Source organism: Dermochelys coriacea, chromosome 2 (genome assembly GCF_009764565.3).
Source record: "Dermochelys coriacea isolate rDerCor1 chromosome 2, rDerCor1.pri.v4, whole genome shotgun sequence".
In the NCBI taxonomy this organism is placed as follows: Eukaryota; Metazoa; Chordata; order Testudines; family Dermochelyidae; genus Dermochelys; species Dermochelys coriacea.
The window spans coordinates 263,816,794-263,832,396 of NC_050069.1; the positions used below are offsets into that span (position 1 = coordinate 263,816,794).

Here is a 15,603-nt window from a genome sequence, read left to right on the forward strand (position 1 = left end):
GTCAATTAGTGTGCAATAGATATACTATGTAGATAAAGATATTTTATGAGGTTTTTTTAATAGTTACTGTATGTTGAATATTAGTTGATCATTAAAAATGTATTTAATGAGTATCCAAAATTGTCTCACAGAAAAGAACTGTATCAAATGTTCAGTTAGGAAATATCAATAAATATGTGTCATTAGTAACTGGTATTTTATTGAACTGCACCTTATTAAACCTAAATAAATATACTGCCAAACCTAAATACACTGTTCTCTATCCTGGCACACAATTCCCATTATCAATGTCTGATATTGCACTCCTTCCAACTGACAACAGTCCCAGTTGTTCTGCAAGCATAACTCCCAACTGATATCAGTGGAGATTTTGTATACAAAAGTTCTGCAGGACTGGGCACAAGAGTGCCAATCATAAATTAAATGGGGTATATGGGCCCTAAATATTTAAATTAAAACTTTAATTTAGTGCATGGCAGTTTATATAGACTCTCCGAGGTATGAAAGGTTTGAAGCAATCCCATATGAAGAATAGAACCACATGAAAGTAGGATGAGGGAATTCGGGAACTATTCGTAGGATTTATCATTTCAACTTTTTTGTAGCATTTTAGAAAAACAGCTTTGCAAAGCAGAAGATCCTGATAAGCAGATTAACAGCTCTAAGCATTAGGTTCAGCCAACGAGTCTACATTTTTTGTTAATATGTTAAACCAACAGCTCACACATTATGAAATGATTATAAGAATGTGTTTGAAGGCAAACAGAACCCTCAGAACTTTGAGATGCATGAAAGATGATGTCCAACATGATTTTTCTTACAATCTGTAAATTCTATCTTGTCCTTCTCAGAAAACCGTAATATTCCATTGCACAGTATGCACTGATCATGTATATCAAGGAAGACGATTACTGAATTTCCCCCCCTTGATCTACCAACTGTTGAATCTAATTACACTGCAAGACAATTCACAAACAGAACAGAATTTTCTAAACTGCTCTGTATGAAATACAAGTATTCTACTTTTTCTATAAAGAAAAACAACTGTGGTTGGAAAAGCAGTGTTATAGCTTTAGAAGCCTTTACTTGGAAACAATACTGTGTGTTTGCTATGATGAGCTGGACCTAAAGATATTCTTGTGCACGGTATGGTGCTGAATACATTGCCAGCCCTAAACTAAAAATAAACATCAATAATAATAGTAAATTAATAATAAGAGAACAATGAAAATATTAATAATATCCTGATCTTCACCATAAAATGGAACTATTAAAATGTCTAGGGAACAAACTCACATTCTCTAGCTCTTCGGCAGGATAGTGGGAAAAACAGAACTAAAAATACTTTGTGCTTCTACAGCAATCTTGCCTTCGAGGATCTCAGAACACTTATTATTATCCTATGAGACAAGTATTACCAGGCAAACTGAGGCACAGAGTGATTAAGTAACTTGTCAAAGGTCTCGCATGGAGCCAGTGGCAGAGGTAAGAATGGAACCCAGGAATCCGGATTCCCATTTCCCTGCTATAAACACACTCCATCCCAGTGTTCAGTCTTCCGCAAAATCTTGCTTATTTCCACTTGTGCTATGATTATTCCTGCTAATAAAAAGCTTTACATTTGTCATTTCCTAGTCTGTACCATGCCAGTCAGAGATGATGGGAATTCAATAACTTTCAGAAATGTTGCAGTTTTGTTTTAAAAAGTGAGTTGATTACAAGTTAGTGAACCTGGGTTGAATAATTTGCTGTATTATGATGTTAAACATGAAAGCTAGAGCCATGACGAATCAGCATGTCTTTAAAGATTTGCAACATCTAAATTAAGCAGCAAGGAGATTGGTTGCAAAGCAGATATTCAACTTGAACTCAAATAGAAAGGTTCACGTGCTCTCTCTCTCTCTTTAACCCTACAAATAATTGTGTGAAAGTCCTAAAATTCTTCCTGAATTTGGATTTCTGTTTTTAAATCAGTTCTCAGTTGACTTCAATGCAGTGGCCAGGTGCTAACGGAGAGCAGAATTTAACCCTACAAATTGCAGGCTTGGTGCCTGGATTGCTAATTGTGCACAACAGGATTTACTAATTTAATACTGTGAGTAATAAACAATGTTTGGCTCAGTGAAATAAACTGAGAGGTAACAGTAAAACAATGGCAAGGAAAAAAACAATGGCAACAAAAGTCTCTGTGAGAGTCACAGGAAGAACTGGCAACCATCCCACCATACAGCCAACAGCAAACAACTATTAAATAGGCAAAACTCTTAGAAACAGTGCTGGTGTGTGAGAGCGGGCCAGGCCCAATGCCTGTTCTCCAGTGTAATAATATCACACTGTGATAGCTTATCTTTCTGCTGAAGTCACAAACAATAACATTGCCACCAATATGCAGAATCATAAGGATGGAAAGAGGTGGCTCTCATCAAGTCTGTCTGTCCTTCTGTTCTTTGCCAGGGGAGCCTGGCTTCCCAGCAGATATATCTAGATAGATTATTGGATGTTAATTAACCAATAGTTCTTTCCTCAGTTACATGTATTAGGCCATATTCATCCTTGGTGCAACTCCATCGAATGCAATGAAGATATTACAGGGATGACTTCGGCTCATTTTAACATTTTGCTCTGGAAGGCCCTGAACCATCTTTCACTGACTCACTGGAGTTGCATAGGGACCGTATTTCCTTCGACAATGCCAATTTGAACCCAATAACCACTAGTCACAACCAGTATCTCTCCAGTTTAAACAACAAATTGTTTTATTTCACAGTACTTCTGGTGCCCCCAGGCAATTGCCGTGTTAGATTTTTTCAATCAACGCCACAAAATAATTTCTTTTATATGAACTATATAAATGTATGATATACAAACATGAGTAATTCCAAAGTGAATTTAAATGCTCACAACGCTATAAACTAAACAACACTTTTAATGCAGTTTTGCAATTCTTACTTTTTATTACAACATCTTCCTCTAACTTGCTTTAAATGTTAATAAATTGCAGTTTAGCCTCCTATAAGGTAAATGCACCAAGATATGCCATGCTGGTAGTGTTTTGTACATTTTTATCAGCATTCTGGGTTCAACATATTCACTTCCTGAGTAGGGCATATTACGGAAACAGCACTCCTCCAGCCGGTTAAGTTATGATATTGATAATCCCAATAAAGCTCTCCCCTGCAGTCCTCCGTGATTTGATCACCATAATACAAGACCACAAAAGAAGTGAGCATAAAATAGAGGAAAATAATTATGTGTGTATGTATGCGATTATCTGGGTTTCTATAAGAATTCAGAAGCTTAGGGGAAATAATGAATAAATTCCAACTTTTCTAGGTCATTAGAAACATATAATGATTCCAAATAGGCTAAATAAATTATAGGCCTGGACACTAATCTGGGTAGCCTCTGGTTTCCGACTCGCAACATTAACGCTAGCTTCAAGGCAAAAGTAATTGTCAAGAGTACACTTCTCCCAGTCATGGCCCCCATTGAAATCCTGAGTTCTGTCACTATTCAAATGCCATTGATGTGTAAAAGTGCTTACTTACCTGTACAGTAACCCTTGTTCTTCGAGATGTGTTGGGCACATATACATTCCTTTACAGCTGCATGTGAGCCCAATGCACCTGAGCCAGCAAGCAGTGAATGTGGCCTTACTCTCATCTGATCAGAGCAGAGAGCACAGAAGGTGTACAGCTATCACCTCCCTCTCCATTACTTTGCACTGCCATGTATCTAACTCCTGAAGTAGCGGGGAAGGTCATGGACTGTATGTGTGCACAACACATCTCGAAGAACAACAGTTATTGTACAGGTAGGGAACCATTTTTTCTCCCCCAGTGATTGTGCTTGTATACATTGCCCAGGAGGTGACTCACCAGCAGTTTTCCCACAGATAGTGGGACTGCAGATTACTTGAAAAGAGACTGCAACACCAAGTTGCCGACGCTGGCATCCTCTCAGGAAGCCTGCGTAATAGCATGGTGTCTGGGGAAGGTATGTACCCATGATTATGTTGCTACTTTCCACATCCCATATAGGAATGTTGCTCAAAAAGGCTTATGAAGTGGAATGAGCCCCAGTGGAGTGTAGTTATCCTGCGTGGAAGGGAGACCTTAGCAAGATCAAAGCAAAGCTTGATGCAGTCAGAAATCCACTGTGAGATACACTGAACTGCAACTGATTCTCCCTTGATTCTTTCACCATAGGCTACAAAGATTCCGTGGCAGGATCTGAAAGATTTGTATGGTCTATGTAAAATGCCAAAACCCTACATACATCTAAGGCATGAAGCTTTTCTTCAACCTTGAAAGAATGAGGTGTCGGGGAAAATATTGGGAAACGAATTATCTAATTAAAGTAGAAGGTTGATACCACCTTTGACATAAACTTACTGTGCAACCTAAAGGAAACTTTGTGTTTGTGGAAAACTGTGAGAGGAGGGTCAGCTAAGAGTGCTAGCAGCACTGAGACTTGCCTAGTAAGAGATAATTGTCAACAAGAATGCTGTTTTCACTGATAATAGTGAAGGAATGATGTTGCCAGAGGTTCAAAGGGGGGGGATCCATTAAATGGGTCAGAACTAGATTCAGATCCCACAAAGGTACCAGATTGGACATGAAAAGATACACATTAACGAGACCCGTTAGAAATCTGGAAGCCATGAGATGCAAAAAGATAGAAAAGCCAGCCACTAAAAGATGTACTGCAGAGACAGATGCCAGATGGATTCTCAGTGAACTGAAAGATCAGAAAATTTTAGATGTAGTCGGTAGTCCAGTATGTGTCTAACCACTGTAAGATTTGGTGATAAATGGTGAGATTCTGCCCAGATCAAAAACCTTTTCCATTTCACTGCATATGTCACTCGGGTGAAATCCATTCTGTGGCTTACCAAGATGGCTTGGACATCTTGGGAGCATAATCTCTCCTGATTACTCAACAAGAGATCATCCATGCGGTGAGGTGGAGAGATTACCAGTTGGGATGCAGAGACATTGGTTTTGAGACAGGAGATTGTCAACAAGGGGTAAAGTTATGAGTGACCAAATGGAGAGTTGATGTAGGTACATGAACCAGTACTATCTTGGCTAGGCCAGCACTACGAAGATTATGGTTGTTTTGTCTTGTTTTAGTTTCCTGACCACCCTCAAAATTAGAAGGACTGGAGGTAATGCATACAGCAGACGGCTTGACCAGGAAGAAGGAAGGCAACCATGACAGAGCCCAAGCTGTGGCTTGCTCTGGAGCAGAACTTCCTGTACTTGTTGTTCAGGCTGGTCTATTATTGAGTATTCCAGGCAGGAATGCCCCGTTAGCTGGGGCTGGTTTTGTGAGAAAAGGTTCCTCACTAACTGTGGCTACGATGGAGACAAGGTCTCCATTCTCAGGGGCTGCTCATTTCTCTGGCCACGAGCAGTGTGTCGTCCTCAAGATATGGTAGGATCCAGGAAGATGACTCCAGGTGGTGAGTTTCTTGCCTTCCTTCCATGTTTCTCTCTCTCTTCTCTAGTGCTTATCTGTAACTAGGATTACACCTTGTATACAGGGGGGTTGGAACAATTGTTATAGTGGGGGGTGCTGAGAGTCATTGAACCGAACAGTAAACCCTGTATATAATGGAAACCACTTCAAGCCACCAGCGGGTACGGCAGCAGCTCCCCTAGTTCCAACTTCTATGCCTGCATATGGCTCATTGTTTGAATCCTGGGGATTTCTCCATACTAAGCCCCCAAATGAAAGAACTAACTATCTAATAAACTAAACTATACTAAACTATCTTAAGCCTAAACTATCATTAGAACCATATGCATTTAGAGAAATCTCTATCTAGAGATCGGCTAACTGAAGCTAAGGAGCCACAGGGAACTCCCAACTCTCACCACAGAAATAACTGAGAAGGAGGCAGCAGCCATGCCACTTTTATGCCCTCAGCTCTGAGCACAAGGGAAGCAGGGGGCATGTGCCCTCTAGGGTACTGCTGGCAAAAGTCTCCCACTTGAGTGCACTGGATGCACATACAGCTACAATGGAATGTATCTATGCACAATCACTGGAAGGAGAAAAATAACTTCCTTGGCTGTTTGCAAACCTCTGACATTCTGTGTTGTCTAAGCACAGTTATGAAGGGTGTAGTTTGTTTTCTTTACATATTTATGGTAGAAATAATTCAAAGAACAAGATAACTTAGGACGACAACCCTCTTAAGAAATGAAGAGAAAGACCTCTCCACTGGATTCTTACCAATTTAAGTTAAATAAACAAACCAAAAACTCATAAAAAAGGAATGGATTCCATGAACATGTGATATTTAATATCAATATATCTCTTGCTATCAGGTAAATTAATACTTATTCACACGTGCTTGGAAATACAGCTGATCCATCAGTTGTATTTCTTTGACAATTCCACATATTCTCCTGTGTCATTTTAGAGGGCACCGTATTTCTGCTGTGCTTTAGTTATTGAGTCCGGTCTTTCCTCAGTGTAGCTCATATCACATTCTGCCTCTAGACTGAAACACTACTATTGCTAGATCAAATGGAAAGAATCAAAAAATCACCAGAATCAGTGGCAGCAAAATAAGCTGCTCCTCCATTGCCATTTAATGGATTCCATAAACATTATATGGTAAGATAATCCATTGATTTCATCGGCTTGGAAATCAACTAAGTACGTGATGGGTATACAGGATCTGCAGTATACGCATACATGCATAGATGGACATACAGACACATGTACATTGACAATCAACATGAATAAGACTGTATGATAAGATGGCAAATATATTCAACCCTCAAGAAGATGACTTTAGGGTAATTCAATGATATACTTACAGAGCTGGCAAAGGGTCATACCTTCTATAGTAATGGCTTGGTCTCCTCTCTTCTCCTGGGCCAGTAATGCTGCAGTCTGCTGGCAAAGATCCGCTCCACTCCTTGCTGAACCTAATCTGTTCATCAGCTAACAAGAATCAAGCAATAGTCAGTAAAATGTAGGAAAATTTTATACAGTCAATCCACACTTTACACTACTGCAGCCAAGGCCATATGTGCAATACAGGACTGCATAAATGGCTCAACTGAATCCAAAGGGCAAGGTTCAAGTAACTTCAACAGAAGTCAGCTGGATCCCACAGTAGAAGAATCTGGCCCTTGGGAAATATACTCATGAAGCAGATCCCTTGAGTGTACACATCCCAGTTCAGTGCAATTTATGTTACTAATTTCCTACTAAGGATTTACTACTGACTTACTGCAAAAAATGAAGTGCAATTTCTTTTTTGAAGTAATTGAAATTGCCTGCCCTGACATATATGATTTGATTTTCTTAGTTACTTCCTGCTAATCTTTTGAAATAAAAGAGAATTTCAATTGTTGCCCTTTTGGCTGAAGCCCAAAAGTGCTTTTTCTTGTCATAGATTCATAGATACTAAGGTCAGAAGGGATCATTTTGATCATCTAGTCCAACCTCCTGCACAACGCAGGCCACAGAATCTCACCCACCCACTCCTACGAAAAACCTCACCTATGTCTGAGCTATTGAAGTCCTCAAATCGTGGTTTAAAGACTTCAAGGAGCAGAGAATCCTCCCTCAAGTAACCCGTGCCCCATGCTATAGAGGAAGGTGAAAAACCTCTAGGGCCTCTCCAACCTGCCCTGGAGGAAAATTCCTTCCCGACCCCAAATATGGCGATCAGCTAAACCCTGAGCATATGGGCAAGATTCACCAGCCAGATACTACAGAAAATTCTTTCCTGGGTAACTCAGATCCCATCCATCTAATATCTCATCTCAGTGGATTAGGCCTATTTACCCTGAATATTTAAAGATCAATTAATTACCAAAATCACATTATCCCATCATACCATTTCCTCCATAAACTTATCGAGTAGAATCTTAATGCCAGATAGATCTTTTGCCCCCACTGCTTCACTTGGAAAGCTATTCCAAAACTTCACTCCTCTGATGGTTAGAAACCTTCGTCTAATTTCAAGTCTAAACTTCCTGGTGGCCAGTTTATACCTATTTGTTCTTGTGTCCACATTAGTGCTGAGCTTAAATAACTCCTCTCCCTCTCCTGTATTTATCCCTCTGATATATTTATAGAGAGCAATCATATCTCCCCTCAACCTTCTTTTAGTTAGGCTAAACAAGCCAAGCTCCTTAAGTTTCCTTTCATAAGACAAGTTTTCCATTCCTCGGATCATCCTAGTAGCCCTTCTCTGTACCTGCTCCAGTTTGAATTCATCCTTTTTAAACATGGGAGACCAGAACTGCACACAGTATTCTAGGTGAGGTCTCACCAGTGCCTTTACAATGGTACTAAAATCTCCTTATCCCTACTGGAAATGCCTCTCCTGATGCATCCCAAAACTGCATTAGCTTTTTTCACAGCCATATCACATTGGCAGCTCATAGTCATCCTATGATCAATCAATACTCCAAGGTCCTTCTCCTCTTCCGTTACTTCTAATTGATGCGTCCCCAACTAATAACTAAAATTCTTGTTATTAATCCCTAAATGCATAACCTTACACTTCTCACTATTAAATTTCATCCTATTACTATTACTCCAGTTTACAAGGTCATCCAGATCCTCCTGTATAATATCCCAATCCTTCTCTGAATTGGCAATACCTCCCAGCTTTGTATCATCTGCAAACTTTATGAGCACACTCCCACTTTTTGTGCCAAGGTCAGTAATAAAAAGATTAAATAAGATTGGTCCCAAAACTGATCCCTGAGGAACTCCACTGGTAACCTCCCTCCAGCTTGACAGTTCGCCTTTCAGTAGGACCCGTTGCAGTCTCCCCTTTAACCAATTCCTTATCCACCTTTTGATGTTCATATTGATCCGCATCTTCTCCAATTTAACTAATAATTCCCCATGTGGCCTGGTATCAAACGCATTACTGAAATCTAGGTAAATTAGATTCACTGTGTTTCCTTTATCTAAAAAATCTGTTACTTTTTCAAAGAAGGAGATCAGGTTGGTTTGGCACGATCTACCTTTTGTAAAACCATGTTGTATTTTGTCCCATTTACCATTGACTTCAATGTCCTTAACTAATTTCTCCTTCAAAATTTTTTCCAGGACCTTGCATACTATAGATGTCAAACTAACTGGCCCGTAGTTACCCGGATCACGTTTTTTTCCTTTCTTAAAAAGGATGGATGTTTGTCTGGATCTCTTTAACTTAGTGATGGGCCCAAAACAAAACTCCACATCAGAACATCTGAACGTTACCTGGGGTAGATTTGGAATCTAAACTAAGCTCTGACTCTGATTTCCAAACTGCCTCATTTTTATATCAATTGATGAACCAAAATCTCAGCTCAGAGTATCCCCAAACAGTTGGGTCCATCCCTCCTTTATTTTGAGCTTCTTGGTACGCTGTGTGTAACACTTCAGATGCAATAACACAGTCAGAAATCTGTCCCCAGAGAGAAGAAATTCTTACATTATGAAGAGTCAAACAGCAGCTGTTGAAATCTGTTTGAACTTACTTCACATTCATAGTGTCCCATGTCCTCCTTAGAAGCATTTTTGATCACCAAGACTAATACGCCACTCCGTGGCTCATTAAAAGTCTGGTATTTATTGACGTCTGTCAGCAGGGCACCATCTTTATACCACCTGTGCATGGAAAATAGCGAGTCTAAGGCAAAATGTGACATTTCAATGAGTCACTCGCCCATCAACCCAGTCAGCAGAGCAATGCACTCCCAGGCTGGAGATACAAGTTTAGGTCTCAGCTGGAACTCATGCTCTCTGCATTTTCAGGGATGTGAATCACTGTGGAGGGAGCACACTCATCCCCTGTGGAAAACCAGAGTCTTATGGTGTTCTCATGAAACGTTTCAAGCCAATGCATAGAACAGCATTGCCAGGCTTCAGAGGATGCTGTACTGAGCTTTCCGCTGCTAGAAAGAATGTCATGATGGACTGCCCAGAACACTTGGTTGGTGAAGTGAATGCATGCTGGGTGAGGATAGTTAAAGGAACCCCAAAATATACATCAGCACATTAGATCTGATAGAGTCCCATATCAATTATTATTTGCAGGTTTTTCCCTCCCACACAATTGCTACAAAAATTTCATGAGGAAACCACCCAAACATTTGGTTTCTGTCAAGAAATAACTTCAAGAACTGACCTTATCTGAGGATACGGTGCTCCTTCAATGGTGCAGGTAAACTGAACATCTTCATCTTCAACATAATAAGCATTTCTAACCTTGTTCACAAACCTCGGTGGCACTAGAAAATAAGAATAAACTTAATAAACACGACAACAATCAAAACATACAACACAGGTCTGTGGCCTGACTGGATCCCTCCCATTGGTAGCAGACCAAGAAAGAGATTTGACTTTCTAATTCACTATTCCTGAGCTATCAGAGGGTGCTTCAAAGAGGACATGCCAGGAATGTAATGCAGAACGGCCTGCGTGTTTTAATGCACATACCCAGTATATTACACAGCAGGGAAGTGATGAATAGCACTTTAAAACAATGCATCTGTATAGGACTTTACCTTGAACAAGGATCTTTCCTAGTGTACTGGCATTACCAGCCGGACTGGTGGCAAAGCACATGTACTGTCCTGAGTCAATACCCGTCAGAGTGTCCAGGATCAATGTACAGGAACCATCAGGATCTTCTATTATAATGTGATGGGGATCCATCTCCACTGGTTTGCCATCTTAAAAATAAAAGAAAGAAAAATCCCTCATTAAACACAGCATCAGTTTACATCCTCTGTTTGGGAACTGTACCTTTTTCTTCCACTTTGGACCCTGGCTAGCCCCAGGATAGGGAAAGGCATAGAGATAGGGGGCTTAGAGCTGTATTTGCCTTTCTAAAAATAGTTACACATTGCATAAGGTCAGAGTGGCTGAAGAATGAGCTCTTCATCTTCCTTCTTTGCAATGCACCTGGAGAACACAGCTGAGGAGACATTGTATCCACCATGAGCTAAATCCTGATCTCAATGGGCACTGCAGGTGCTCTTCACCTGCCATGCTTTGTCCTCGTGTAAACAGGAAAACTCTCCTGAAGTCTCTCCTGTGTGGTGAAGGATCTTGTTGATTATGGTGTGTTCTAAAAGGATGTAAAAGATGGCCTACAAGCTAGCAGGAACAGTATCCCCGATAATGTCCTGGCAAACCTAGTGGCTGACCTTAGTGACTTTGTCCTCACCCACAACTATTTCACATTTGGGGACAATATATACCTTCTAGTCAGTGGCACTGCTATGGTACCCGCTTGGCCCCACAGTATGCCAACATTTTTATGGCTGACTTAGAACAACGCTTCCTCAGCTCTCGTCCCCTAACGCCCCTACTCTACTTGTGCTACATTGATGACATCTTCATCATCTGGACCCATGGAAAAGAAGCCCTGGAGGAATTCCACCAGGATTTCAACAATTTCCATCCCACCATGAACCTCAGCCTAGACCAATCCACCCAAGCGGTCCATTTCCTGGACACTACTGTGCTAATAAGCGATGGTCACATAAACACCACCCTATACAGGAAACCAACTGACCGCTATACTTACCTACATGCCTCCAGCTTCCATCCAGACCACACCACATGATCCATTGTCTACAGCCAAGCTCTAAGATACAACCACATTTGCTCCAATCCCTCAGACAGAGACAAACACCTACAAGATCTCTATCAAGCATTCTTAAAACTACAATACCCACCTGCTGAAGTGAAAAAAACAGATTGACAGAGCCAGAAGAGTACCCTGAAGTCACCTACTACAGGACAGGACCAACAAAGAAAATAACAGAACGCCACTAGCTGTCACCTTCAGCCCCCAACTAAAATCTCTCCAGCGCATCATCAAAGATTTACAACCTATCCTGAAAAATGATCCCTCACTCTCACAGATCTTGGGAGACAGACCAGTCCTTGCTTACAGACAGCCCCCCAACCTGAAGCAAATACTCTCCAGCAACCACACACCACATAACAAAAACACTCACCCACGAACCTATCCTTGCAACAAAGCCCGATGCCAACTCTGTCCACATATTTATTCATGTGACACCATCATAGGACCTAATCACATTAGCCACACCATCAGGGGCTCATTCATCTGCACATCTACCAATGTGATATATGCCATCATGTGCCAGCAATGCCCCTCTACCATGTACATTGGCCAAACCGGACAGTCTCTACGCAAAAGGATAAATGGACACAAATCTGACATCAGGAATCATAACATTCAAAAACCAGTAGGAGAACACTTCAACCTATCTGGCCACTCAGTTAAACACTTAAGGGTGGCAATTTTGCAACAGAAAAGCTTCAAAAACAGACTCCAATGAGAAACTGCTGAGCTTGAATTAATATGCAAACTAGATACCATTAACTTGGGTTTGAATAGAGACTGGGAGTGGCTGGGTCATTACACATATTGAATCTATTTCCCCATGTTAAGTATCCTCACAACTTCTTGTCAAATGTCTAAATGGGCCATCTTGATTATCACTACAAAAGTTTTTTTTTCTCCTGCTGATAATAGCTAATCTTAAATAATTAGCCTCTTACATTTTGTATGGCAACTTCCTCCTTCTCTGTATGTGTGTATCTATCTATCTATCTATCTATCTACCTATCTTCTTACTATATGTTCCATGCTATGCATCCGATGAAGTGGGCTGTAGCTCACGAAAGCTTATGCTCTAATAAATTTGTTAGTCTCTAAGGTGCCACAAGTATTCCTGTTCTTTTTGTAAAAGGAAAAGACGTAAATGCAGTGAGAGGCACCTGAAACGGCTTTGTATTGGGTGTCAACTTTCAGCAAAGATGTTTTCACTGCAAGTAAAAACTAATTATAATGTTGCTGGGAAAACATGCAATTCAGTTAAATGATCAGCTACCAAGAACTTGGTATGGAGCAGTGTGAGTGCCATGTAAACTAGGAGTACATATCTCATGACAGCACAATGCTGACTATACCTTTATACCAAGCGACTACTGGCTTAGGAGCTCCTGTCACTTTGCAAGCCAATTTGACAGTTTCACCCAGCTCAGCTGTACAATCAGCCAGTCCTTCCTCAAAATCCGGAGGAACTGAAAGAAAAGAGATTTATTAGGCATTTTTAGTGGTTCTGTCTGAAGAATGACTAATGCAATGAAGGAAAAGAACATGCAGGATGGCTGAGTTTTGCAAACCTTCAAGTTTCAACATGGGATACCTGAAATGGAGAGTTTATTAACCAACAGGTACTAATGACTTCATGGTGTCGCAAATTGTTTGTGGATAAACAGAGATCACCATGTGTTGGCTAGTGATTTTAGACCTGGGGGACAGGAATGCTGAGTTTTATCCTTCGTTCTGACTCACTCCATAGCCTTGGCAGTTCCTTAGGCCAAGATTTTCAAAACCGACTAGTGATTCTGGGCACTTCCATTTTTGGCTGCCCAGTGTGAGACACCTTATAGGATCCTGTTTTTCAGAAAATGCTGAGCACCCAAAACATATTCCTGCTTCTTTCCACACTAGTTTATTCTGCACTGAGTACTATCAAAACACTTTAAATTTTGACCTTTATGTATATCAAGAAGTTGTATAAAAATTAATTTGGAAGAACAGGTAATTAGTAAAAGTAATTTGGAAGAACAGTAATTTATAAGAACAGGTTATTAGTAAAAGTTAAAATACACAGCCTTGTTTTCTGTGCAAATGTAGTAGAAATAGAAGCCAAATTTTCTTAGGCTTTATCTGTAATATATGCAAGTGTAGGTGCACATTCAGTAGCTTATTAAATATGCTATAAGTCCATTGCATGCAATTACCTCTTTGCACGTGTGAATGCATATTCTGTGAATGCAATCTGGGTACTTGGGATCTAATTCAAAGCCCACTTAAATCAAAGGGGCTCTTTCCACTGACATCAACAGGCTTTGGAGTAGGTTCTGATTCTGCTCCCATTGAATTCATTATCAAAATACCCACAGATTACAATGGTGCCCTTATCACCAAATTTTGTTCTCTGTTAACTGCCTATTACCCCTTTGAAAATCAACAGCAGTGGCTGGTTGGGATCAGGTGTCCCAGATATATTTCTATTGCTAACTTTTAGTCTTTGTTATAGAGGTTTTAGCAGCCACATTTCCCCACCCAGCAACAAAAGTTCTCTTGATTTCTATGGGACTGTTCAACTGTGCTGGAGAATCATAGAAATATACGGCTGGAAGGGACCTTGAGAGGTCATCTAGCCCACCCCCGTGTCCTGAGGAAAGACCAAGTACACCTAGAGACCATCTCTGACATGTGTGTGTCTAACCTCCTCTTAGAAACTTCAAGTGACAGAGATTCCACAAAAAGAAAAGGAGTACTTGTGGCACCTTAGAGACTAACAAATTTATTTGAGCATAAGCTTTCATGAGCTACAGCCCACTTCATTGGATGCAGCTGTAGCTCACAAAAGCTTATGCTCAAATAAATTTGTTAGTCTCTAAGGTGCCACAAGTCCTCCTTTTCTTTTTGCGAATACAGACTAACATGGCTGCTACTCTGAAACCAGAGATTCCACATACTCCCTTGGAAGCCTATTCCAGAGCTTAACTACCCCTAGAGTTAGAAAGAGTTTCCTAATATCTAACATAAATCTTATTTGTTGCAGATCAAGTCCCTTCGACTTGTCCTACTTTCAGTGGGCATACAGAACAACTGGTCACTGTCCTCTTTATAACATTCCTTAACACATTTGAAGACTATTATCAGGTTACCCCCTCAAATCTTCTTTTCTCAAGACTAAACAAGCCCAGTTGCTTTAGCCTTTCCTCACAGACCAGATTGTCTAAATCTTTTATTATTTTTATTGTTCTCCTCTGGACTCTGTTCAGCTTCCTAAAGTATGGACACAGTTCTCCAGCTGGGGCCTCACCACTGTAGAGTAGAGCAGGACAATTACTTCCCTGTCTGACAGATGACGCTCCTGTAAGACACCCCAGAATGACATTAGCATTTTTCACAACTGCATCACGTTGATTTTTATTGAATTTATGATACACTATCATGGCCAGATCCTTTTCAGCAGTACTGCTGCCGAGTCAATTATTCCCCATTTTGTAGCTGGACATTGCATTTTTTCATTCTTAAATGCAGGACTTCGAACTTTTCTTTTTTAAATTTTATCTTGGTGATTTCAGACTAATTAGGCTGAACAGTGCAAAGTGCCCTATGTGTAAATGAGAATTAGGCCCACTGTGTAGTGCTTTGTGCTATCTACCTAATGGTACATAGCAAACAGGCAGCTTAAGTCTGACCTCTGTAAATTATTATGTTCAAACTACCCTCCTTGGGTCAGTGATGTGCGTCCTCACCAGGAGACCATCCACTGACCTAAGAGGGGCAGTGTGGGGAGCTGAGAGCCTGGTCTCTCAGCTCTGCTGGCAGTAGCCTGCCGGGAACCTGGCAGCCCCCCACAGACTCCCAGAGGGCTGTCCCCCCGCCTCCACTCCCTGTTCCCAGTGGAGAGCTGGGGGAAGCTGCCCTGGGCTTCTTACCCCTGGGGAGAAGGGTCCAGCTGCCCTGGCTTCTCCCACTCCCCTCTCCCCCTGCTCCCAGCC

The 15,603-nt window shown here is 40.9% G+C and overlaps 1 protein-coding gene across 1 annotated transcript in view; it reads right to left on the bottom strand.

Annotated features, from left to right (window-relative positions):
- OBSCN (obscurin, cytoskeletal calmodulin and titin-interacting RhoGEF) overlaps positions 1-15,603 on the bottom strand; it is a 292,040-nt gene that overhangs the window by 61,445 nt on the left and 214,992 nt on the right. The window contains exons 95-99 of the mRNA XM_043509759.1: positions 12,985-13,098; positions 10,539-10,706; positions 10,160-10,262; positions 9,510-9,639; positions 6,858-6,963 (exon numbers count right to left, since the gene is read on the bottom strand). Of these exons, the coding sequence (XP_043365694.1) occupies positions 6,858-6,963; positions 9,510-9,639; positions 10,160-10,262; positions 10,539-10,706; positions 12,985-13,098 (621 nt within the window). The remainder of the gene's footprint in view (positions 1-6,857; positions 6,964-9,509; positions 9,640-10,159; positions 10,263-10,538; positions 10,707-12,984; positions 13,099-15,603) is intronic.